Below are 27,101 nucleotides of genomic sequence, written 5' to 3'. Positions count from 1 at the left end.
CAGATTCCGTATGGTTTTAGTTTATCATATGAATCGACATGCCACATGAAGTTGGGACCTGTGTTTCTGTAGAAACGTCGTCTTAGGCGATCCTGAAGCCTCAGCTGTACTCCTTGAGGATCTAGGATTTTGAGCAGGTACCGGACAGTTCTTTGGGACACCACCAAACCAGCTTGGATGCATTAATCTATAGCCATGAAGCATCCCGTGCTGGTTTAACTGCTCCTGTAGGAACAGTGCGACTTCAAGCAAGTCAGAGGGGGCTTTTCGAGGCATGAAACTTTTACCATCATTTTGGAATGCTTCTGTGGTAGTCTGACAATTTAATCAGTAATTTTGCAGGATCAAAGTTACATCTTAAGAGAAATTTCCTTCCTTTGTGAAGGAAACTAAACCATAAACTCTTTTCATTTTAATAAAAGTCTGCAGCCATTTTAATTTTATCACGACATTCATCACTTTAAAATCAATAACGTTTATTCCTCCTTTTTCTACTGATATTACTGTCGTTCTTTCTGATCACATGTTTTTTATTATTCCAGATGAAATTGTGACAATATTCTTCCAAAAATTGAGCCAATTGTCAAATATTTGTTGATTTTTTTGTAAAATGGCTTGAATATTTGTTCTGTCATTTTCGGTCCTTGTTAATCATTATACCTAAATATTTTACCTCATTCTTATCAATTAAAGTGGGTTGATTATTTTGAATTGCTAAGATTTCATATTTTTCTATGTTCATCTTTAAGCCTGAAGCTTTTGAGGAAAAAGAAACCGCTAAATTAACTAAATAAAATTGATTCGTTACAAATGCAGACCGCGGGCTCAATGTAGTTTGTTTGAGTGGCGTTGCCATAAAGTGACGTCATCGAGGGGTGCAAGACCCATGGAGAATTTCTTCATAAAATTGTCCGTTTACAAACCCCAATCCCGCTATAATTACTTTAGTAAGTTGTCCAGACCAATCACAATGTTTTGCGTAATTGTGCAAACGTTAAACCAGTCATGTATAGGGATGTCATCAGAAGGCGCAGGCCCCCGAACTGATCTGACCACCCGAGTCGATCTGGTACCTACACTGGCGCAATGTTGACAAACTAATACTAATTCCATCCGCATTTAGGAAACTCAGTATTTCCCAGTGACGCATACCTAAATGAAAATAAAAGCCTATTAAATCCGACAACGCACTCATTGTTCACGTTTCATGTAATGTAGTTCAGCACAATACGCTTCCGCAGCAATGACTGTCCTTCCTGATCTCCTAAGTATATTATCTCATAATTACGGGATAAGATGTCATAATTATGAGAAAAGATATCATAATATTGAGATCAGGATGTCGTAATTATGACATCTTATCTCGTAATTATGACATATTTTCTCATAATTATGACATCTTATCCCGTAATTATGAGAAAAGATCTCAATATATTGAGATCAGGATCTCGTAATTACGACATCTTTCTTGTAATTATGAGAAAAGATCTCGTAATTATGAGATAAGCTGTCTGATTTTTTTTTTCTTTGGTGAATGCAATACGCTTCCGTAAATTACCCTATAAGCTTAAGTCTTAGTATTAATGTACTTAGGTTTGGCCTCCTGTTTATACTTTTTGTTCTGAGTCTAGTTTTATTACATTATACCATTCAGTATATTAAATATAGTTTACTAAAAAAAAATGTCAAGCCTCATTTTAAGTATGTAATAAGTATACTCGTAGTACACTTGAATAAACTACTTTTTGCTAAGGACCTATTTAGCAAAATTTCCGCATTGCAGAACAATAAAGGAATTATTTATGGACTTGTGTGATTGTCTCCGTCTTAGGAATCATCACACCTTTTTCTCCTTGAAGCGCAGCTTTCTGTGCCATAGCCAATCGTTGCTTTTTGTATAATTCTTCACCCAATATAGTTAAACCATCACACTTGTCAAAGCCACACCCCCTGCAGCTTAAAAACCCAGATGCAAATATAAAAAACATACAGGCACAATAAGAAAGGACAGAATGGTGCAGTGAGTGAGCATTCATTCATTTTGTTAGGATATCAACGAGGTCAAGTGGAACGAACTGTTTATCCTGGGACTGTCTGCCACACTTGGATAACACCGGACAACGAGGAAGGGACTCATCTGTCTGATAGCGTCCCGGAGTTGACACCGTTTATCTACTGATGACGCAGTTTGGATATGTACGGCCTTTTATGGGTGTTAACCTAAACTCCTTTATAATGTATGTGTGTGTTATAAGAATTATTATTCTGAAGTCACTATGGCCTCACACCACTCGGACAGAGGAGGCCTGGAGACCTGATGTCTGTGTATAAGATCCACTGTTTGCTGATTGCAAGGCCAAATGCTGCAGCTGCTGAGGGATACTGATTGTTTACGATAGACTGTCTTTGTTTTGTCTCATGGGAAGGCCACGGTGCAGTATAAGGGGAAGCCCGAAAAGTGACACAGACAGAGACAGGGCAGACAGAGACTGCAGCGGAACCGTGGGGTGCGATTACTTTCCAACTATGTGAATCTCTGCTCTGTTTCTCAATAAAAGTGCTGGAACGTCATACCACCGTCTCGTCATTTAGTAAAGATGGGAACTCAGTTACTATTGTTTAATATTCCACCCAAAACTCCCATAACAATTTGGCGTAAACGAACAAGATCTCCGACCGACGAGCCGGGGAGTCCGGGGACAGGAGCTGCTTTGGCCGGCCCGGAGAGGTTATCCGGCCTCTGGTACCCCGAATGGATTTTCAAGGGATGTGGAGGAGCTCCTGGTCTCGGAGCGTCTCTGGGCGTCGGCGCGAAGATCCGAACCTTTCTTTCATGAGACGGTAAGGGGATTATTTTCCAGCTCTTTTAAAAACAAACGCAATTGGTCAAAAATGCTTGCAAGCTTTTAAATTTTAAACCCCATTTTAAAGTATACCTCAAGAAATTTTAAAATTTAAAACTGTAAACCTAAAAGGTAGTAAAAGTAAAAGCCGGTAGAAATAATGAATTATATTTAATCCTTAAGGCAAATAAAACAGGGTTCGCAATACCGAACGGTGACTAAGGTTTAAACATTAAACTAAAATTCAAAATTTAATTAGAATACGTTTTCAGCTGAAATACGGACTTTCCCACAAGGGGGGAGGAGGGGCAGAGTGATTTTCACCTGGAGAACAGGTGACCGGCTGAGCAGTTTGCAGCTGGTCCATTAAAGTCCTCTTGTCTTGGGTTTGTGCAAGAGGCTGTCCACTTCTGTTGTGGATGAAAGCGGCAGGGATGCTTAAGTCCTTGACTGTTGCGAAGACGTTTGCAGCTTTGATAAGTGGGGACCCCGACCATTATACCAAAAAGCCGACCATCGGATGTGAGGCCTTTCATTTAGTTGGTCGATCGTGCTAAGGACGTAAAAAATAATAATAAAAACACAAAAAAAGGATAAAATAAATAAAATAATAAAAAAAAAAATTCTGGAAGCAGAAGAGTCCGTGTAATGGGTAAAAGGCAGAGTTTTTCAGGGTCCAGCCTTGCCCCAGGGTGAGACGTTTGATTTCATGCTGAAAAAAGTAGGGGCCCAGACGCATGACATGCATAAATGATTTGAAATGATTTGATTAAACATGCAGATTTCTCACATAGGGATTATTATTATTACTATTATTTTATTTTATTGCAGTACTGCTACTAAATAATAAAAATAAAATTAAGAGAAAAAAGAAAAGCGATAAAAACAAGGAAACGGAAACGAAACTAAGAAGGCGTTGCACCGGGGAAGCGTTTACGTGGGGACCGATTAGGCACTTCCGTTGTGGATAAAATTGGTCTAAACTGCTAATAGCGACGTATAACTTTCAAAAATGGGTAAGCGTCCAAGTGTCTGCGAGACACAGAGTTGTATCCTTGCGGGACTGAAGCGTAAAACCGCGTGTGGACGAAGCATCGGGGGGTCGTAACCAGCGCACGCTCTCCACCTTTTAAACTAAGCGGGAACTTAACGCGTTGAAAACATCTTTCGGCGTTGACGTTTAAAAATTATGAAAAACTATTTAAGATGGTGAAAAAGCAGGCCTGCACGTGTTTGTCTGTCTGAATGTCATCGTTTGCATGTAACCGTACGTGTGTATGTATCTATGTAACTAAACGTTCGTCTGTGTGAATTAATCGGGGTAAAAGTAATGTTCATGGTTTCAGAATGTTCATTTGTTTTGGGAGAACTGCAGCTCCGTAATTCAAATGACATTTTAAGCATGGACTATGTTAACAATAGAGGTACAGTAAAAGAGAGATTTAAATAACAAAGTTTGTTTTTTAACATTAAATATCAGGACCAAATTAAATTGATACACGGAGAGATTAACATGGCTTGAACGGAAATATTTCAGCTTTGTTAGAAATTGGAAATAAGCGTTACATAAGCTTGTTAAGTTTACTGTTTTACAAATTTAGGCTGAGATCCTATCACTTGTTTTTTAGCCCTAAAGTAATTTAAAATTACTGAGATCTCATTGCTTATAATAATAATGATTCATCACAAACCAGTCCAGTTGAAAGAAGTTTAGATATACAAGATTTTTGATTTAAATAGATGAGAAAAACTGTGCTTTGAACAAACCTGTATGGAACTAAATATGAATTGCTTTTCTAAGGGTTTTCTATTCATTTATTTTATTTATTTTTTACTTGGAATTTGAATGCAACTAATGAGAAATTTTTGAAAAGCGTCAAAATATCAGAAGGCCACGTTACACGCGTCATCAGTTACAAAATCATCTGATGTTATTAGTTATGCTGAACTGGGGTGAACCTCAGACGGACAGCATAACCTGAGAAGGACAATAGATATGATAAACAAATCTGACCATGATGTAAACATCTGAATGTTTATGGCGAGGCTGGGTCTGTGTGTTCTGGCCTGGGGCACGGAAACTATGTCAGAGGGGAAAAAAATAAATAAAGCCAGCTTCTGTAGGGGTTAAATTTTAATTCTAATCTTGGTTTGTTTTGGGTAGCCTTCTCAATGTGCTGAATTATGGGGAAAACTCTTATCATTTATAGAGAAACACTAAAAGCTCAAAAACTAAAAGGGAAAAATCATTGTTTTAAAGTTTCACACTTGACCAATTAAGATTGAAAAGGTATATATGAATAAAAGTATTACTAACAGCAAATACACATGGTCAAAGGACCAGAAGGATATCAAAAAGGTTTGTAATAAGTCAAAAACCTATGTCATATTGGAAAAGACATAATTGTGCTCCTTGGAAAACAATTTTGTTTTAGTTTTTTTGGTTAATTTCTTTCATTTTTTTTTGTTTTCTTTCTTTTGGAGGTGTTTTGAACAGAGTTTCAAAGGAAAGGGGAAGAATAGAAACCTTCCCAGGATCAGAGAAAAAAAGGGAAAAACATCACGTTATAGGGACACTAAGGGGACCAGGGTTTTAACTGCATGCTATTAACACTTGTTTTTTCTCTGAGTTATTGCTTTTAGATTAAAGGAGACGCCACCTTTCTGCCAACAGGAGACTCTGAAAAGACAGTGCTAGCAGTGCGGTAAGGAGTTATAATCAGATTTGGACACTAAATTATACTTAGTTTTAACCAAGTTATGCCAGATCTTCCAGCAGGAAAGGTGGTGTCTTAAAAATGTTTGTTGCTTTCTGCTATTAACAGCTCTATCTTTCTGCTTCTTTTTCTTTGCAAAGAAACCTGGTCAATATGATAGGATTGTGCTAACATAGAGATTTAGTCTCATTTTAGACATTCTCAGATGCGAGAGAATGCAGAAACAGTGCCGCAGTGCCATGAGGGCTGATCCTTGGGACAAGGACTTAAGGTGATGTCATTGACTTCAGCCTGATCCAGTTTTGAGTTTTATTTTGTCAGAGACAAAGTTTGATTTTTTTTATCCTTTTGTTTCTTTTATGTTCGTCATGTTAGAGGGAACACTGTAGTTAAAATGTTTGTGACTGCTTTGCTGTAATTCCTTTTCAACCTATGGAGCGTTTTCTTTGGCAAAAAATGCTGGCAGAATTCATTCTGTTTGCAGGCGTGAAGACTGGAGGATGGACTCTTCAAGGGAAGGAGAATGTTGTGCTTAAGTCAGACATTGGACTGAAAATGGACATTGAAGGACTATGACTGAGGCATCGGACAACCTTCGACAACAAACACAGATGAGTTCTGCAGACACGACTTCATGCATTTCACTTCAGATTTTGTTGTACACAATTAAAACAAAACACACATTACGAAACACATTAAGATTATGTAAAGGTGAAAACTTTTAAAGAAGTAACTTGATGGAATCATAGAGCAACTTAATAAATTAAGTGGGTATTATATCAACAGTTAAATAAATAAATGAATTAATTAGTTTTCACTATATAAGTACAGTAATGTGAACTTTTAAATAGCATTTCATTTAATGAACATCTTAGTGTAAGCTGATTTCTGCTACTCTGGCAGACATCAATAAAACGCAAAGAAAGATTACTGGCTAAAATGGGTAATGTTGCAATAAAAATAGCATAATGACACATCCTACTAACTAACATGGGTAAATTTAGGATTAAAGCATCAGGGTACAATGGTTACAATATTTATGGAGATTTAATTTCTTTCAACTAGAACACAAATATCTCAATAGTCTTATTAACCAGTTAAACATCCTAAGGGAAAAAACACAACACTGAGTTTAGCAAACCTTTAACCTGACAGCTTTTAGATCAGGATAATTTAATGGTTATCGTCTTACATGCAGAAAATAAGTAAGATTATTTTAATTAGATTAGATTATGGGGACATTTTGGATCTGGTCAGGATGGTTGGGGGGCTGTGATGATAAAAGGGTAACAGCTTGAAGGTGATATCAATGAATGAAGGTTTTCTCTGAGGAACATTAAAGCAGCAAAGACACCCCACATTGGAACTCCTGTTTTAAACGGGACATAAGGTGAGATCCTTACAATGAGAGACGTTCCACACAGGGGGGTGTGGAGACCCCTGGGGCATGGCACCCAGGACGAGCTGCTGTGGACTTGACACAGCTGGTGGAACCAGAGGGACGACAAGGTGGTCCCACATGTCATCTGACACCTTACACTGACTGTAAAGGGTTCTGGGTTTTCAGGGTTGCTGAAAACAGAAAGCTTCAGAGAACCTTAACCTTTCCTGACCAGGCACTCAGAATACATAGATCATAGATCAGATTGCAGAGGCCTAGACAAATAGGAACGCAGAGACGCGTTCACCAAGAACTTCTTAATAAAAGTCCTTAATCCTCAGTTTAAGAAAATAAATAATCACATGTATGGTTTACTTTATTTTAGGATTAATTTGGGAACTAATTCTGATTTGCTTAAGTAGCTTTAGTTGGTCTACAATGTTAGAGCGTTTTCAAAAGCTCCTGTTCTCTCTCATTGCTTTGTTTGTAGAACCATGGCGTCCTTGAACAGTAACAGCATGGTATAAATATTTTGTCTTTTCGGTGCAGAACAGCACCTCGCTTTCTTTAAAAAAAAAAAAAAAAAAAAAGAGAGAGAAAGAGGGAAAAGGCTTTCACATGGAAAGGCTTTCTTTTTCTCAGTTGGGTTTTTTAAAATAATTGGGAAATGACATGAAACGAATATGTTGATGAAATTATGTTGCAGAGAACTTCAACTGTCAGACAACAACAGTTAAGACACACATTAACAGCATTCTGTTAAGAATTATTATGAATTTACTGCAGATACATTTGAACTTAAAGATTACTATTTTAATTAATAATTAAATTGCAGAATTCTGAAAGCTAAATAATTGTGCACAGAAATATCTTGAATATGAAAGTGCTTGAAGGATGTTTTAATAAATGACACATGAAAGGGGTTTTGATAAGAACACTAATTACACCTGTGCTCAGTGCCCATCCAGAACTGAACACTTATTACCATCCAGCTCAATCGTCCAGCCTGCGAGGAGGAACCAAGAAGAGGACTGGGGATGAAGAAGCCAGAGAACTCTGATTCCTTATTCTTCAACGGGAGGAGTTACCTGAAGAGACCCTAAGCGCGATTAGATTATTTTCTGCCTTGTGCCTGAATGGCCTGAAGGCTTCCTTAACTTTGCGTTCTTGACGTTTAGAACTCTTCTCATATTCTGTTGCTGTTTGTTTAACTGCTCTGTTCCACTGACTCACATGTTTGATTTTTTTGTGTTATGAGATCTACACTTTAATGTTACATCATGTTGATCAATATGGTTTTATGGGGTAAAAAATGGAAACTGTTTGCTTCAGACACACAAGGATCTATGGTTTATGCACCTTTTGATTTGATATAGGAAGAACCAGGATCGGATTGGCTCTAAAGATCCTTTAATATTAGCTGGTAATGTTAACACTTAGATTCAATACAGGGTTTTCAGGCTCAGATTGGCCGAGAGCAGATCTCCCTGGGAGAGGGCCTTGCAGTTTTTACTACCCCCTAGGGGTAGCTTTTTCTGGTGTTCCCCTGCCCGCACTGAACCTCTCCTGCCTTTGCTCCTGGTGTTGTAAGTTTGGAGTGGTGGATTATTGTCCATCGTAGGGGTGAGTGGAGAAAGGAGTAGGAGGGTATTCAGGGTGGGTCAGAGTAGACGGATTCGACCTTGGTTACTGAACAGGGTTTAGCTTACCATAGTCTAATGTAATTTTAAAATAATGTGCACATAGGTACCTAAAACAGGCCTTACCTAATTAGATGAATCCTAAATTGTGGACAAAAGCTAAATCTTTGATCTTGTGTGTTAAAGCTCTATGAAGCATTCATGTTGATCTGTACTAAAAGTTCCAGCACTGCCCTGTTCCAACACGGGAACCCTTTGGGTCCCACTTTACGAGTTTACAGAAATGGTTCCTCTGTGCTTTGTTCACATTTTCAAGTGATGGGTCATCTTGTTTTGTCTTGATGCTGACGACGCCATCATCAAAAAAAAAAAAAAAAGAGAGGAATGTTATAAGAATTATTATTCTGAAGTCACTATGGCCTCACACCACTCGGACAGAGGAGGCCTGGAGACCTGATGTCTGTGTATAAGATCCACTGTTTGCTGATTGCAAGGCCAAATGCTGCAGCTGCTGAGGGATACTGATTGTTTACGATAGACTGTCTTTGTTTTGTCTCATGGGAAGGCCACGGTGCAGTATTAGGGGAAGCCCGAAAAGCGAGGCAGACAGAGACAGGGCAGACGCAGACCGCAGCGGAACCGAGGGGTGCGATTACTTTCCAACTATGTGAATCTCTGCTCTGTTTCTCAATAAAAGTGCTGGAACGTTATACCACTGTCTCGTCATTTAGTAAAGATGGGAACTCAGTTACTATTGTTTAATATTCCACCCAAAACTCCCACAACAGTGTGATGAGAAATCGGGGCTGCCTGCCGATCAGGGGCCCATCAGCGCTGGTGTGACTGTAACTGTTTCTCTGTCTTTACGTAGATAAAATATAACTAAAAGTATACTTGTCTGTTTTATGCGTCCTACATTCAAGGTAATAAGTAAGTGGGGGTCGCCTGACTGGGTAAAAAGAGCTGGGTCCACCGAGGGTGTTTCACCGTAGACGGAGCACGATGAAAACAATAACAATTTTATTGACAAAATTATTTCACAAGACTTTTATTTATAAAGCACTTTAAAACAACAGCAGCTGCGACAAAGTCCCGTACAGACAATAATCAAACATTTAAATTGAAAAAACAAAAAAAAAAAAAAAAAGATTACAATACAAATATAAAAAAAATTAAAGTTTCAAGATGTTAGAAGCCAAGAAATAAAATGTGTCTTAAGGCGAGTTTTAAAACTTGACATTAAAGGGGATCTTCTAATATCTTCTAATATAAACAGGGGTGAGCCTTCATTCACCTAAGCAGCCTCTTTCTCCTACTTATCAGAATCTGTATAAAGTGATGCAGAGACCCAGACATGAATGCAGGAAACCAAAAGTATTCACTTCTGATACACTGGTGTCAGGTCCAAACACCTAAAACATTCGTTAAACAACAAAGAGAAGAAAAGACAACAGATGTTAGTTTCATTTTTTGCTAGAACAGCAGAGATGTGCAGTGGCGCCTCCAGAAACCTTTCATAGGGGCCAGATGGGCCAATTAAACTCTTGGGGTGGAACACTGAAATTAAAAGCCATGATTCCAGGATTTTGTTCTACTGTTGTAGTAAACTTGCCTAAGCAAACGTCTACTAACATCTTTTGGGTTATTGTTTGATTTTTAATGTTACTAATGATCTAATATGCATAGATCAACAACAGTACATTTTGAGTTGAACAACAGTTACCTTTTGTGTAATTAGATAAGGAAAAAGGTTTACATTTATTAATTTATTTAAAACCAAAATATTACTAGGGGAGAGTAGATGATGACAGATACAAATAATAAAAAATAAATAAAAATAAAAAAGTGATACAAGGTCAAGAAGAGCAGCTGCCTTGCTGGCTGTGCATCATGGGATGAAATGCTAAATGGATGCAACTACAATAGCGTACTGCGAGCGAGCTATTTTTAGAAACGTAACGTCACGATGACGTCACATCACGTGGTACGTGGTAGGACAAACTTGTCCGCCGCTGTTTCGCTGTAAAAGAGACGTGCGTTACCCTTGGTTTTACTCGTTAAAACGACTGCTTTTTCCAAAATCTAAGACCATGGTTATTAAATATTGTTGTTATGGAACGTGCAACAGCGACTCGAGGTACGCTGATCGGCCGCATATGAAGGATGTTTTCTTCATTACTTTCCCGAAATTCAAGAGTGCCAAGGAGAAATGTGTGCGCTGGGTACACCGGTGTGGTTGGCCTGCACAACATTTCAACCCGGAAAAAGTTACGGATAGGCACGATAGGAGGCCGACATGTTAATAATGAAGCGCCTGCTACCATGATAGCATATAGGCTATCATGGTAGCAGGCGCTAACATGATACCCTGCTACCAGGATAGCCTACTCAAAAACATTTCAAATAAGACAAACATTAAACAAACAATTCGCCATGAATCTCTTAAGGGAAAGATTCTGAGATGTAAACAGTTGTTCTGTAGCTACCAATTGGCAGCATATACCGATTCCTGGACGGTGATTACAAAAAAAAAAAAACGGCCGACGACACAATGAACGCCGCGCAGGAAAAAAAACAAAACAAAGCTTACCGTTCGATCAACTCGGCTCGTTTTCCGGTCTTTTTAAGCCCTCGACACTCAAGCCATCGTTTGAGCTGAAGGTTGGTGTGTTCTTCGACAGTACGACCAGTAAACCGTGCGCCTGGGACATCATCTTGGGAAAGTTTAATGACTGCAAAGTCGGTCATATCGCTGGTTCTGTTGCTGGTTGCTACATGCGTTCTCTATCTGTTTTTCCTTCCTAAGCGGCAAAAGGGGCGTTGCTCTTGAGATGGTGACGTCACGTGCGCGGTACGCTATTTACACTGGCTAGTGGGGGAGGAGGGGAGGGGCATGGCCACCCCTGACCACCCCCTGGTGGCGCCACTGGAGATGTGCTCAGTTACAACTCCTACTGCTCTGAAACACACCCTGCACTTCCTCTCTCTTTATTGTGTTTTGGGAGATCCCTAGTTACAAAAAGCCGTTATAATGTGACCTTCAAGATAATACAACGCCGTTCACACAGTTCAGTTCCTGGAAAAAGAGTCATATCTCTGCAGGCCTTCAGCAATAATAAGAGAGACAGTTGAAACACATAGTATAAAGTAAGATGAAGCATGGTATATGTTAACCTGACAACAGCCAGCTGCATGTCTCGCTCCGCCTAGCTCCACTCACATACATCTGGGACATGGCTCATTGAAAGTGATTTCCCCAACCAAATTTTTGGTCTGGCCAATCAGGACGCAGGGCGGGTGTTTCATGGATGTGACGTAGTGGAGAAGCCACCGTGACTTCTCCACTACGTCAACAACAATGGCGGCTCGCATCGAGGAAGCAAGCGTTAGCATTGATGCTGCTATTTCTTCCGTGTTGTCCAATCTATCTGATATTGTTTCATTAAAAGAACATCAGGGAACGCCTCTGAAGGCTTTTGTTGGTGGAAACCATGTTTTCGCCCTTCTCCCGACCGGATTTGGCAAGTTTTGTTTTCCGGGGCGCGTACGCGGATGCGCAACGCAGACGCGCAACGTGGACGCGCCCCGGAGCGGTTAGCGGTTAGCGCGAACCATATTGGGAGGCCTTTAGTCCTCGACGTGGTCAGCCCGGGATCGACTCCGACCCGCGGCGCTTTGCCGCCTGTCTTCCCCCCCCTCTTCCTGTCAGCTCACTGTCAATAAAATGCGTGCCACTACAGTGTTTTCTGCGGACCGGCTCGCGGAGCGGGGGGGGGGGGGGGGGGGGGGGGGTGGGGGGGGGTGGGGGATGGACGACACGTTTTCCGCGGCCGCCTCGCAAAGATAGCGCTGCGGGAAACCCTGCACTACAGCCGCAAACACAAAAAAAAAAAAAAAAGTGTTTTTTTTTTCCTGCGTCGGTCTCATCAGCATCACGGGTTAGCTTCGGTGTGAGTGGTTGAAATAGCACGTTAATAAAGATGACAGACAAGTGGCATATCCAATCATATGCAAGGAGTTTTGATAAGGCCCAGCCTTCCGTAAAGGCAATTGCTATGGAGAGGTCCCAGATGTATGTGAGTGGAGCTAGGCGGAGCGATACATGCAGCTGGCTGTTGTCAGGTTAGGTATATGTTCCAGTAAATGACGATACTGATGAACACAAACACAATAATACATAAGAGATATTAGTCATCTGAAAACTACGTTAATATCTGAATAAACTCAAACCTTAAAACCTTTTTATAGTAATGAGTAAATATATGATTAATGCAATGACCATGGTAAATAAAAAAATATGTAGAGAATAGTAAAAATAATTCTAACAACTGGGTACACCAGCTTGTAACAACATGCAGATTTAGCATTGTTACCCAGAAATGACCACGCCATATGTATATGGTGTTCCTCCTTATTTTTTCAAGGATGTTATGGACAAAGTTGCTACATTATTGATTTGTCTATTTGCAGTTCAGGGAATGCAGTTAACCTAGACTCGTGTGAAGAGACTGGATTTCATCCAAACTCTATCAAAGATTAAGTGGGAGGACTGTTACAATTTAATATGAATCACATTTGTATTTATAGCAATACACAGGATAACTCTGCTCTCAACAGGGAAATGGACACTTGAGACTAAATGAGTTCCCAATCAAAAAGAATGTATGAAAAGTTCCAGTCTGTAAACCTTTAGAAAAAGTTTGACTTTTGCACTTTAATAGTGGTATTTACCAGGGGTTCATGTGTGAAGGTCCTGATGTTGGGGACAACAACTTTTCTGAAGGGAATATGTGACAGGTTGAAAATACAAAATTATTAGAACATTTAAAAAGCATTTCATACACAGGGTAAAATAAATGGTTAAAAGGTATTCTTAATTAATATAGTGAAAGAGACGAAGTGATTTATATTTCACAGTTAATATTTTTGATATTGTGCCATTTAAAAAAAATTTTAACGTGTTACAAGAAGTGTTAACACCGAGAACACATTTTACAGCTCATTGAGACTTCGATGATTCTCAGATCGAACGTCTCTGTCAGAAATGTTTTGAACATGCACAGAGAAGGGTTTGGCATTCTTCTGAATGAAGTGAAATAGAGTGAAGACGTTGGCCTCATCTCTGTCCTTTAATCATCTCAAAAGTTACCACATACCTTTAAAAATAATGATGAGCAGAACTCTGAATATACAGGCTGCTGGCCTTTGTAAGTTATCATGTGATATTAGCTTTTGTCGCAAAACTCTTTGCACAGGTCACACATTAGAAGGCCTTCTCACCTGTGTGAGTTCTCATGTGAATTTTTAAATTGCTTTTACATCTAAAACCTTTTTCACAGGTCACACACAAGAAAGGTTTCTCACCTGTGTGAATTCTCATGTGAATATTTAAGTGGCCTTTCTGTCTAAAGCCTTTTCCACATGTAACACATGAGAAAGGCTTCTTGTCTGTATGAGTTAGTAAGTGACATGCCAACTCAGCTTTTGTTACAAAACCGTTTCCACAAGTTTCACATTTGAAAGGCTTCTCGCCTGTGTGCATTCTCATGTGAATATTTAAGTGGCCTTTCTGTCTAAAGCCTTTTCCACATGTAACACATGAGAAAGGCTTCTTGTCTGTATGAGTTAGTAAGTGACATGCCAACTCAGCTTTTGTTACAAAACCTTTTCCACAAGTTTCACATTTGAAAGGCTTCTCGCCTTTGTGTATTCTCATGTGACATGCCAAACCAGGTTTTGTTGCAAAACTCATTCCACAGGTCTCACATGAGAAAGGCTTCTCACCTGTGTGTATTCTTATGTGACACACCAAACAATATTTTCTTGCAAAACTCTTTCCACAGGTCTCACATGAGAAAGGCTTCTCGCTTGTGTGTATTCTCATGTGATATGCCAAACCAGATTTTGTTGCAAAACTCTTTCCACAGGTCTCACATGAGAAAGGCTTCTCGCTTGTGTGTATTCTCATGTGATATGCCAAACCAGATTTTGTTGCAAAACTCTTTCCACAGGTCTCACATGAGAAAGGCTTCTCGCTTGTGTGTATTCTCATGTGATATGCCAAACAATATTTTGTTGCAAAACTCTTTCCACAAGTCTCACATGAGAAAGGTTTCTCACCTGTGTGAAGACTCATGTGAATTTTTAAGTGGCCTTTACTTCTTAAACCTTTTCCACATGTAACACACGTGAAAGGCTTCTTGTCTGTATGAGTTACTAAGTGACATGCCAAATGAGCTTTTGCTACAAAACCTTTTCCACAAGTTTCACATTTGAAAGGCTTCTCACCTGTGTGAGTTCTCATGTGAATTTTTAAATTCCTTTTGTTTCTAAACCCTTTTCCACAGCTCACACACATGAAAGGCTTCTCACCTGTGTGAGTTATCATGTGACTTTTTAAACGGCTTGTGTATCTAAAACCCTTTCCACACGTCATGCAGAAGAAAGGCTTCTCGCCTGTGTGTATTCTCATGTGATGTACCAAAGCATTTTTACTTTTAAAACTTTTTCCACAGGTCATGCATGAGAAAGGCTTTTCGTCTGTGTGGACTTTGATGTGTCTTACAATATATTTTTTTTGTGTAAAACTCTTTCCACAAATCACACATGAGAAAGGTTTCTCATCTGTGTGAATTTTCATGTGAATATTTAAGTCGCCTTTTTTTCTAAAGCTTTTTCCACATGTAACACACATGAAAGGCTTCTTGTCTGTGTGAGTTTCTAAATGACGTACCAAATGATATTTTACAGCATAACTTTTTCCACAAGTTTCACATTTGAAAGGCTTCTCGCCTGTGTGTATTCTCATGTGATGTGCCAAAGCAATTTTACTTTTAAGACTTTTTCCACAGGTCATGCATGAGAAAGGCTTCTCGTCTGTGTGAATTCTCATGTGAATATTTAAGTTGCTTTTTTGTCTAAAACCTTTTCCACATGTAACACACGTGAAAGGCTTCTTGTCTGTGTGAGTTTTTAAGTGACGTGCCAAATGAGCTTTTGCTACAAAACCTTTTCCACAAGTTTCACATTTGAAAGGCTTCTCACCTGTGTGAGTTTTCATGTGACTTTTTAAATCGCTTTTCTCTCTAAAACCTTTTTCACATGTGTAAGGCTTTTCATCTATGTGTATTCTCATGTGACATGCCAAAGCAATTTTACTTTTAAAACCTTTTCCACAGGTCATGCATGAAAAATGCTTCTCGCCTGTGTGATGTGTCATGTGCCTGACAATAGTTTTTTTATGTGAAAAACTCTTTCCACAAATCCCACATGAGAAAGACTTCTCCCCTGTGTGAATTCTCATGTGAATATTTAAGTTGCCTCTATGTCTAAAACCTTTTCCACATACATCACATCTGAAAGGCTTCTTGTCGGTGTGAGTTACTAAGTGAAGAGACAAACAATCTTTTCTTGCAAAACTCTTTTCACAGGTCTCACATTTGAAAGGCTTCTCACCTATGTGAGTTCTAATGTGATGAATCAAAATATTTCTTGCTGTAAAACATTTTCCACAGGTCACACATTTGAAAGGCTTCTCACCTGTGTGTATTCTCATGTGATGTGCCAAAGCAATTTTACTTTTAAGACTTTTTCCACATGTAACACATGTGATAGTCTTCTCACCCGTGTGTATTCTCATGTGATATGCCAAATAATATTTTCTTTTAAAACTCTTTCCACAGGTTTCACAAGAGAACGGCTTCTCACCTCTGTGAGTTCTCCTGTGAATTTTGAAACTGCTGCTTTTGTGGAACCTTTTTCCACAGCTCAGACATGAGAAAGGCTTCTGAGAGAGGAGTTTGTTCCTGTTCTGTTCTTCTTCACTGGGGAGTCTTTGCACGTTAGAAGGAATCAATAAAATGTTATCAGTCTCCCATTTCAGCACAAGTTGTCTCTCTTCTTCTACAAACTGTTGATGTTCTTGTTCCCTTTTCTCCTCTTTTGGCTGGCAAGATTCTGGTTCCTCCTCATCTAAAGTGGAATTTCCCTTGTGGTTGCTGAGCTCAGTCTGAACTCCATCTTCTTTATAGAAATAATATTTTTTGGGATCTGGAAAAAAAGAGAAAAGCTCATAAATGTGAATTAAAGAATCCATTGTTCACTTTAGTTACTTGAAGAGAAGGTGTTGCAGGAGGAAGCTGGAATCAATAAATGTGGATCAATGTATATAACTTATTCTATCACAATCAAACATTTTTTGGTCTATGATCATATTACATGGCTATATACCTTGAAAACATGCATGGCCCTGCTGCTGTATTAATTCTAAGTCTTCACTGTTCCTGTCAGCTTTTCAGCAGCTCTTGGCTGCTCTCAGGAGAACGGGATGACAGAGGATCACAGATAAAACTTCACCCACATTACACTTACTCTGTAAATTCAGGAAAATGAACGCTCTCGTTTTTGGTATTAGCTGTGGAAGAGTTTCCTTCTCTTCAACGGGTTAATTTCTCTGAGTGATTCTCCGTGAGCACATTTCTATTATAGCAGTGGTTTCAACATTTACAAGAGGGATATTCCAATGTCAGAGTTCCCCTGAAAGTGTCCAGCATCCAGAAGCCAAATAAAACATTTAAATACAACTTTCTTTGTTGACCTGACTACAATACAGCCTTGCTAAATTATATGTACCTATAATAAAACGTAAAATATTCTAATACCAGACCCTATGGTCTGCCCAGGGGATGATATCCAGGGAGGTGTGCTCTATCAATTAATATTGTCAATCCATACATACAAATCTGTAAATACGTGCATCCTAAGTGTGTCTCTGTCTGAAAGGAAATTGTTTTGAAATAAGTTGAGTAAAGCCTGGTTCACCCAGCAAGATTTTAAAATTGTCAGCCGATATTCAAAACCTTAGACAGCCACAGGTAACAAACCTGTTATATCTATATAACAGGTTTGTTCGTACAGTGTGTGGTGTCCAGCCAGACGCCGAGGTCATCACGGGACACACAAATAGATTTCACTGAGGATCATTCAGAAATCAGACGGGATATCTCCAAAACCTCAAGATTAAACATGAGTTCAGAGTAAATCGACAGACGACCAATATGGCGTCACATTTATTTCAAAACTCCTGCGAGCAAACAAACATACTTGCATGTATGTTAAACTACTTTAGCGCATGGTTCATCTACCACCGCACAACAAAATCACACATGCGCGAGATATTGCTGTTTCGACAGGAGAAAATCGCGCGCACGATTTTTTATCCAGCGGCCACGCTCGAGGACGGCTGCGCCCTCGAAAGAGTCTCTGCCCTCGGACTGAATTTCTCATTGCGTGAAGGAAAATGTGTTTTGACAGGATGGGCGGAGACAAACCTCTTCTGTAAGCCTCCTCCTGATTGGGCCTTGCAGACACGAACATACAGGAAGTAGTGTCAGGAAGCCTTTGACTAACAGCTCGCCATCCATCATTGAAGACGACGGCTGGAGGCGGGATAATGCCGGAGGCTTCTCTAACGTTTGTGGTACGTGGGTTAAGTGGAATTCACAACCATTCTTGCCCCCAAAAAAGCACAATTATTCCTCATGGAGTAGTGCTATCTTCGAATAAACAGCCATAGGATGACATAATTCTATTTGGTCGAATTGTTCAGAGATATACAGTTACCAGTTACAATGTTTCGGCACGAGAGAAAAATGTTGACTGCTGTATGGTAGCGTTAGCTACTGAGGCGCTTCAGTGATGATGCTAACCGATGCTAATGTAACCGGTCAATAATATCAAAGACATCGTATACGTAGACACGTCGTTGGGCGCAGGTTCGCACGTCAACGTCACCGCCATATTGTATGTGGCAGAAAAAAGTAAAGTTCTGTTGTAGTGAACATGGATCAGAGAAGATGCCTCATTCCTGTGCTGCATGGAAATGTATTTGGGCTGATTTCACTAAAAATAAAATAAACTTGTAATAAACTTGTAATATTACAAAAATAAAAATATTACGAATGCAAAGTATATTCTGAGATTAAAATCCCTCTGATACCGTTTAAGTGACTGAGTAACTGCAGATTTGCCACATTTAAGATGGCGGACGCTCTGACGCATCGCAGCGTAGGCAGAACCCGCCCAATGAGGCGTCTACGTATATGATGTCTATGAATAATATGACTTAGGTTAAATTTCAAATTCCACTTAATGATCTGGCCAGGGGCCAGAACGGGCGACATAGAATCCTACCTGAAACTGCTGGCTAAGGATAAGCGTAAATACAGTAAGATTGTTATTCACGCTGGCGGTAATGACACCCGGTCACGCCGATCAGAGGTCACTAAAGTTGGTGTTGCTTCGGTGTGTGAGTTTGCTAAAACAATGTCGGACTCTGTAATTTTCTCTGGTCCCCTGCCTGATCTGACCAGTGATGACATGTTTAGCCGCATGTCATCATTCAACCGCTGGTTGTCTAGGTGGTGTCCTGAAAACGACGTGGGCTACATTGATAACTGGAGAACTTTCTGGGGAAAACCTGGTCTGATCCGGAGAGACGGCATCCATCCTACTTTGGATGGTGCAGCTCTTCTTTCTAGGAATCTGGCCGGATTTATTAGTTCTCCTAAATGCTGACAACCCAGGGTCCAGACCAGGAAGCAGAGCCGTAGTTTAACACACCTCTCTGCAGCTTCTGTACTGTTACCCATCCATTATCCTATTGAGACGGTGTCTTTCCCACGGCCAAAACTTAACAGATCAAAAACTGATCTAAAAGGAACAAATCATAAAAACCTAATAAAAATCAATACGGTTCACCTTGAACCTAAAAATAAAACAATTAAATGTGGTCTATTAAATATAACGTCTCTCCCTCCAACGACTTTGTTAGTTAATGAATTGATTTCTGATAATCAGATTGATTTATTTTGTCTCACAGAAACCTGGCTACAAGAGGACTACGTTAGTATAAGTGAGTCAACTCCCTCCAATTATTCAAATTTCCACATTCCCAGATCTGTGGGAAGAGGAGGAGGAGTAGCAACCATCTTTCAATCTGATTTATTAATTAGTCCCAGGCCAATTAATAACTACAGTTCTTTTGAACATTTAACCCTCAGTTTCCCTCATCCAAACTGCAAAGCAATAAAACCTCTTCTGTTTGTTGTTTTGTATCGTCCACCAGGCCCCAAGGATCCATCCTGGGTCCCCTCCTCTTCAATATCTACCTGCTCCCTCTAGCTCAGATAATAAAAAAACAACAACATCAGCTACCATCACTATGCAGACGACACACAGCTCTACATCACCATGTCACCAGGTGACTATGGACCAGTTCAGGCACTGAGTAAATGCTTAGAAAAAAAAAATCAATGCATGGATGTGCCAAAACTTTCTTCAATTGAATAAAAACAAAACTGAAGTAATAATCTTTGGACCAATAGAGGAGATATCAAAGGTTAGCTCACAGCTTCAGTCGCTTCAGCTAGAAACCACTAATCAGACCCGAAATCTGGGAGTAGTGATGGACTCAGACCTGAACCTCCAAAAGCATCTAAAGACAATTACAAGGTCGGCTTTCTATCACCTGAGGAACATTTCCAGGATTAAAGGACTAATGTCTCAGCAGGATCTGGAAAAACTAATCCATGCGTTTATTTTTAGTTGAATTGATCACTGCAATGGTGTTTTCACAGGTCTGCCTAAAAAGTGGATCAGACAGCTGCAGCTGATCCAGAACGCTGCTGCCCGCGTTCTCACTAAGACTAAGAACGTAGAGAACATGGACCCGGTTCTAAAGTCCTCACTAAGACTAAGAACGTAGAGAACATGGACCCGGTTCTAAAGTCCTCACTAAGACTAAGAACGTAGAGAACATGGACCCGGTTCTAAAGTCCTCACTAAGACTAAGAACGTAGAGAACATGGACCCGGTTCTGAAGTCCTTCCATTAAGACTAAGAACGTAGAGAACATGGAGCCGGTTCTGAAGTCCTCACTAAGACTAAGAACGTAGAGAACATGGAGCCGGTTCTGAAGTCCTCACTAAGACTAAGAACGTAGAGAACATGGACCTGGTTCTGAAGTCCTCACTAAGACTAAGAACGTAGAGAACATGGACCCGGTTCTGAAGTCCTTCCACTAAGACTAAGAGTGTAGAGTACATGGACCCGGTTCAGAAGTCCTCACTAAGACTAAGAACGTAGAGAACATGGACCCGGTTCTGAAGTCCTTCCATTAAGACTAAGAACGTAGAGAACATGGACCCGGTTCTGAAGTCCTTCCACTAAGACTAAGAACGTAGAGAACATGGACCCGGTTCTGAAGTCCTCATTAAGACTAAGAACGTAGAGAACATGGACCCGGTTCTGAAGTCCTTCCACTAAGACTAAGAACCTAGAGAACATGGACCCGGTTCTGAAGTCCTTCCACTAACACTAAGAACGTAGAGAACATGGACCCAGTTCTGAAGTCCTTCCACTAAGACTAAGAACGTAGAGAACATGGACCCGGTTCTGAAGTCCTCACTAAGACTAAGAACGTAGAGAACATGGACCCAGTTCTGAAGTCCTCACTAAGACTAAGAACGTAGAGAACATGGACCCGGTTCTGAAGTCCTCACTAAGACTAAGAACGTAGAAAACATGGACCCGGTTCTGAAGTCCTCACTAAGACTAAGAACGTAGAAAACATGGACCCGGTTCTGAAGTCCTTCCATGGCTCCCTGTATCTCAGAGAATAGACTTTAAAATCCTTCTGTTAGTCTATAAATCACTGAATTAGCACCTAAATACATCACAGACTTGTTATCAGGGCATCAACCCTCCAGACCACTCAGGTCTTGTGGCTCCAGCCTACTCTGCAGAACCAGAACCAGACATGGAGAAGCAGCATTTAGGTCCTATGCTCCGCTGATCTGGAACAAACATCCAGAAAACTGAAAAGTGCAGAAAGCATGAGTTCCTTTAAATCAAGGTTAAAAACACATTTATGTAGGAATGCCTTCCACTGTTCTATTTAAACTGTGTTAGTTCAACTTTTTTAGTCCAAATGTTTATTAATGTTCCATTTTGTTTCTACATTTTATTCCTACTTGCTTATATTCTGTCTTATTTTTCTGTATTTTAATCATGTAAAGCACTTTGCATTGTCTCTGTACTGAATTGTGCTATACAAATAAATTTGCCTTGCCTTACTCTCAGTTTCTGGATCAGCTGTCAGACTTCTTATCTGATTTGGTGTTAAACACTGAAGAGGTTTTTATAGTGGGTGATTTTAACATCCATGTTGACACTGAATGTGATAACCTTAGTGTAGCCTTCAAAACTATCCTAGATTCAATAGGTTTTGCTCAAAATGTGCATAAACCGACACACTGTTGGCTTCCTACCTTAGACCCTGTGCTGACATATGGCATTGATTGTGAAGAATTAACAGTATTTCCTCACAACCCTGTCCTATCTGACCATTTTTAATAACAATTGAGTTCAATTTAACTGAGTTCTCCACCTCCAAAAGAGGGTTTCATTATAGTAGATCTTTGTCAGATAATGCTGTATCACACTTCAAAGAGTCTGTTCTCTTTTAATATCCTCAGTATCAGAAATGCCAAGAAGACGGCAGCAATTTTTCTTCATCTCAGAAATAATGAAAGCAGCATATCCTCTTCTAAGTCACTGTAATGATAATTGAAGCGTTTAGGAGACCATTAAGGGACCTATCATCTCCCCTTAGTGTCTCTGGTGGAAAAAGCTTTCTGTGCACCGACCCTGAGGCGGTCACTCCACCCTGAGGCGGTCTCACGGCTCTGTTCTTGTTCTTGCGAAAAGATGAACAGCTTTACGGCAGCCCAGTGTAAGGCTAATGGCATCAGTAACAGTGTTATCAAGTCTGCTTATTATAAGAGACATTTGGTGTGTTTTTAGGCGTCTTGTAAATTTCCCGAGTTACAAGTTGGAGTTTATTCTGCTTGTTTTTGACCTTGTTTGGACCACAAAATATGCAACTATGAACAAGAGCTATAAAGAGACCTGATCCCACTAAGTTACGGGCAGGGAGCGTTAGGGCTGGACGATATAGAAAAAAAGCTTATCGATAAGAAAAATCCATATTGATCGATATCGATAATTATTGAAAATATTTAAAACCATATTTTATGTGCAGCTCTGCCTGGACATTTTATGATATTGTTAAATAATTTAATTTTAATAAAGAACACAAACACAGAATTTCAATTAAATCTTTATTTAACCATAACAGAATAAAAAAAAAAATAACTTAAGAAACCTCAGTTATGTTATTAAATAATGACAAAGAATAAACTATAGTAAGCAGTAAAATGACCAAAATAAATATACCAAATAAATAAATAAAATAGCCTATTTAGGTGGGAATAGTACACTAGTTCTCAGGTTTCATAATTGAGAGGCTGATGCAGGGCTGAGGTCAAAGGTTGTGGCGTGTAAAGACACAGATTGCAGCTCATTTTGCTCTGATTCTCTGCACTAGTTGCACAGTTTAGGGAGCGCTGTTGGAGAAAAACTTGCAGCCCAGAACTTCATATCGCGGATCAAGAGTGACGAGTAATTGTTTGAAGCCAGGTTTTTCAGCTGCAGACAGCAGCAGCATATCCGTCACTATGAAGCACGTTACTGCATGCGTTATGTCCTTATGCCGCCTGGACGCTTTTTCATTTTATCACAAAGAAGGAAGCCCAGTTTAGCTGCTATACCTGCTTTGTTTTGGAAGAAGTTCCAGAAGATTCCTCCGAAGACGCGGAGTCGCGTGGGGCTGAAACGGCTCGCGCTGCTGCGTGTGTGAGTGGCTGAGCGGCTTACGTGATGAAACAAGTTGGTTGCGTTACCAGACTTTGTTTTTACCGGTTCCTTGCATCTTTTACAAATCACTGGTTTATTTCTATCAGGCTGGTGAACTAGTAAAAACCCGTTTTGGAACCGTTTCCTCCGCCGCTCCTTGCTGCTACATATTCACGGGTTCTGTGATGTGGTTTGAGAGGGCGGAGCTTTGTGACGGCGTGCCTGGGTCCGCGATTACGATTGGTCGAGAGGAAGTAGTGACTGTAGCATCAACTATTATGATAGGCTGAAACGAAGGAAGGAAAACTGTTTCTATATCGAACTTTTATCGACCCTATTTTTTCCTATCGCGCCACACGTATATCGATCGATATATATTGTTATTGAATTATTGTCCAGCCCTAGGGAGAGTGTCACAATTGTCTGCATACACAACTCTCTCCCTGCCTCCATGTCTGTTCCCCCTTCCTTAAAGAAACAAGAGTTAGAAATAGATTCACGCGCTGCGTTATGCTGGGCTCACAGTGAACCCACGGTGATCAACCTTTGTATGCATACGAATAGAAGCTTCCAGCTGGTCCTGTGCCTCAACATTTTTCTCATTAGCAGTAAATGCTGTTAAATCACTACAGATGACTTCCATTGTAAGCAACAGCCACAATGACCAGCGCACCATTGCGTCCTGTCATACAGGTAGAAATGTACGTTAAAGAGCCCATAACATCATGACAGAATACACCAATGTAAGACAGCAAGAGGCTTTTAGCTCAACGTCACATATCATTCATGATAAAATTCCCTGAATTTTATTCACAATGCCTTCTTCACCTCGTTCACTCTCTGTGTCTCTGTAACTGTCCTTTTGGTAAAAAATAGTTTGTGTGCTGTGGATCCAGGCAATGTATAAATCACAAATTATTTCATAAGGTTTATATGTAGATCCAAACACGTTTAGATATAAATAAATATGTTACATTTAAACAATTTGAGATTTTATTAATACCCTAATATTTATTACTATGTAAACTAACAAAAGTATCAACAATAGGTTCCGTTAAGTACCAGGTATCGGTACCGTAGGGCTGGACGATATAGAAAAAAAGCATATTGATAAAACAAAACGCATATTGATCGATATCGATAATGATCAAAAAGATTTAAAACATGGCTCTTATGATATTGCTAAATGACTTACTTTTAATAAAGAACACACAAACACTAAATCCCAATTAAATCTTATTAACCAACATTTTTACCTGATTTTTAAAAGAAAAATAACTCAGCTTAAGAGACCAAGATGATGATGTTAAATACTGACAAAGAATAAACTAAAGTGACCAGTAATATGACCAAAATAGATATAACAAATAAATAAAAAGAACAGCCTATTTAGGTGGGAATAGTACACTAATTACTCCTCAGGGTCCATTCTCTGTCTATATAGTCAATTGAGAGGCTGTCAGAGATAATGTGCTAAAATTTATTGAATGTGTCACAGTTACACTGAAATAGAAATGTTTCTAGGTGCATTTTTAGGAAGACTTAAACTTATTTAACCTTTACTGTTTATTTTACATAGCCAACAGTACGTGTCATGCTGTAAATTATATATTTTGATAAAGTCAAAGGGGCCCAAACTGAACTTCATCTGGAAAACCCTGGAATGGGGACCCCTCTAATATTAACTGTTGATTATATACAAGTTTGACAGATTCACACATTTCAGAATAAATTAACCAATAAAATGAGTGCAAGAAGACTTTCTGTTGAAGTTTTTACGTTTCTGCCACATAATGATAACGATTTTGATCAAATTCTCTCATTAATTCTTATTAATTGTTAATTAAAAAGCAGCCTAACTTTTAACAACCTGCCCATCTTTTAAACTTATTGTCTTAGCAGCTAATTAAAACCACATATCCTGGGCTTTAAAAGCTAAAATGCTGAATTCATGTAAAGAAGGAACAAGTGGTGCTAAGAACACAGTTCCTAGGCTTTAGCTACTAAAGAGAAAGAAGAAGTGGTGAAAACTGTAAATTGTCCTTTAAAGGAGCTCAGCAGGCCTAGATTAATGGATGCAAAGAACTATTGTTGGTGTAATAAAGCAGAAAGAAGAGAGCAGATGTTTTCTTGTTGTGAGGCCCTGGAGAACTGATGGCAATCTCTCCATGATCTCCTGGCCACATCCATCAACACAGAGCTGAATAATGTGGGGGGAATAAATGTGCTAGAGCTATTTCTGGCAGCTCTGATTGGTTGATGGATCATTGTGTGTGAATTTTAGCAGCTCTTCTTTGTTCTGATGAGCTTCTTTGATCAAGAAGCAGAAAGAAGGAAAGCCGTTGGTGAAGCAGCTCTTTCTGTCGGATAGCGAGTTCAGCATGGAGCCAAACAACTTTCCTCTGATCAGTAAAACCTTAGTAGCTTAGCTGCTGTTTCCTACCTATTCGCTGTAAGATTATCAGGGGGATCCGGCTGAAATCCAGCAGTCTGCGCTCATCCTCCATCTCTTCCTCCGGCTCCACCAAGACTTCTTTCAACTCCGTCAATCTTTCTTCAGCAGCACTTTCTGCTCGTTGCTAATCTCTCTCTGGGGCTCAACCCAACACCTTTTCACCACAGACATTCACACGTTGCCCTAAAGCACCACAACCCGCCATCAAACCAGCAACTTTAGCTACACAACAACACCATCCCACCTCCTGCTTTGCTACGAGAACCACAGAACTGTGGAACGACGTCAAGATGGACGTCAGCACGTGCGCAGCAGGATTCTTCTTCGTGGGTTTACTGCGGTAGACAAACAGCTCTGGTGAGCATTACTTCCACCTGCTGGTGAGGAGTCTGCATCACAATGGCAACATGATTCAAATGTTAAAGAATTGAACTTGTCGGAAAACATGATAGGTCTTTCTCTTCTATCAGAATAAATGAATAAAGAACTGACTGGTTTTAACCAAAAATGCACTTTCTATCTGCCAAGGTCATTGAGCCATTTGGAGGTCAAATCAACGTACAATAAACTGTACACATTGTCATTGGAAGTACTTTGCACTGTTCTAACATACTTCTTCAGACAGAAGAAAATTGTTTCTTCTGTCTGAATTTGTTGTTTTGTAACTGTTATTCTTTGTATATATTTTTTGTCTTTAAAATATCAGAATTTGCACATAACCTTATATTTTTGTCTGTCCGATTATGTATTTTTTTTTTATATATAAAATACTACATCATCAGCTGTAATGATTCTCAGTACTTGAGTAGCCTTCTTACTGAATACTTTTTACTCTTACTTAATTCTTGGCTGAGAATTTTTTTCTTTTGAGTAAAAAAAAAAAATAGTAGTGCTACTCTTCCTTGAGTACACTTTTCTGAGTCTGGAGCTGTTTGTGAAAAACTGGTATCCTTGACTAAGACTGTCTCTGTTTTTCTTTAAATAAAAGTTCCCTCTATCAGGAAAAATCTTTGGAAATTATTGGTTTGTTTTTACTAAATTTTTACTCAATGTCCTAGCTGTCGGGGGAAGGACCTGAGAGATGTGAAGTACCAGAAGTTGCCATAAGTTATGTCAAATGGCCTTGCAGACCAGTACAACTACTGTGGGGGGCAACAGTCACTCTTCTTAGAATAACCTAAAGGCTGTGATATTTGGTAAATCTCCTGCATCATTCAACCTTTAATTTTGTTTTCGTTCAAGGATGAAGTTTTTTGTAGTGCAGTTTTTTTTTCTATAGCTTCTTACTAATTCCATTGTGGGCAACAGCAA

At 39.6% G+C, this 27,101-nt stretch overlaps 2 protein-coding genes across 2 annotated transcripts in view; one reads left to right on the top strand and one right to left on the bottom strand.

The window, feature by feature from the left end:
- The window catches only part of LOC118560255 (protein NLRC3-like), a 943,592-nt gene that overhangs the window by 806,270 nt on the left and 110,221 nt on the right, over positions 1–27,101 (top strand). The window lies entirely within an intron of this gene.
- On the bottom strand, positions 12,713–26,080 carry LOC105923216 (zinc finger protein 850). Its single transcript, XM_021314612.2, has 2 exons — positions 25,779–26,080; positions 12,713–16,630 (listed from the first exon to the last, which is right to left on the bottom strand). Exons 1-2 carry the CDS (start codon positions 25,840–25,842, stop codon positions 13,845–13,847), a joined length of 2,850 nt encoding a protein of 949 aa, XP_021170287.2. The 5' UTR covers positions 25,843–26,080; the 3' UTR covers positions 12,713–13,844.

This window comes from Fundulus heteroclitus, unplaced genomic scaffold, assembly GCF_011125445.2.
Source record: "Fundulus heteroclitus isolate FHET01 unplaced genomic scaffold, MU-UCD_Fhet_4.1 scaffold_41, whole genome shotgun sequence".
Lineage (NCBI taxonomy): Eukaryota > Metazoa > Chordata > Actinopteri > Cyprinodontiformes > Fundulidae > Fundulus > Fundulus heteroclitus.
This window is presented reverse-complemented; position numbering and strand designations above follow the sequence as displayed.

Bases quoted from the DNA above. Each gene is read 5' to 3' on its own strand.
- LOC105923216 (XM_021314612.2), bottom strand. From the start codon at position 25,842: ATGGAGGATGAGCGCAGACTGCTGGATTTCAGCCGGATCCCCCTGATA. The intron at 16,631-25,778 runs GTAGGAAACAGC...CTTTTTTTCCAG, and splicing joins GATAATCTTACAGCGAATAG to ATCCCAAAAAATATTATTTC.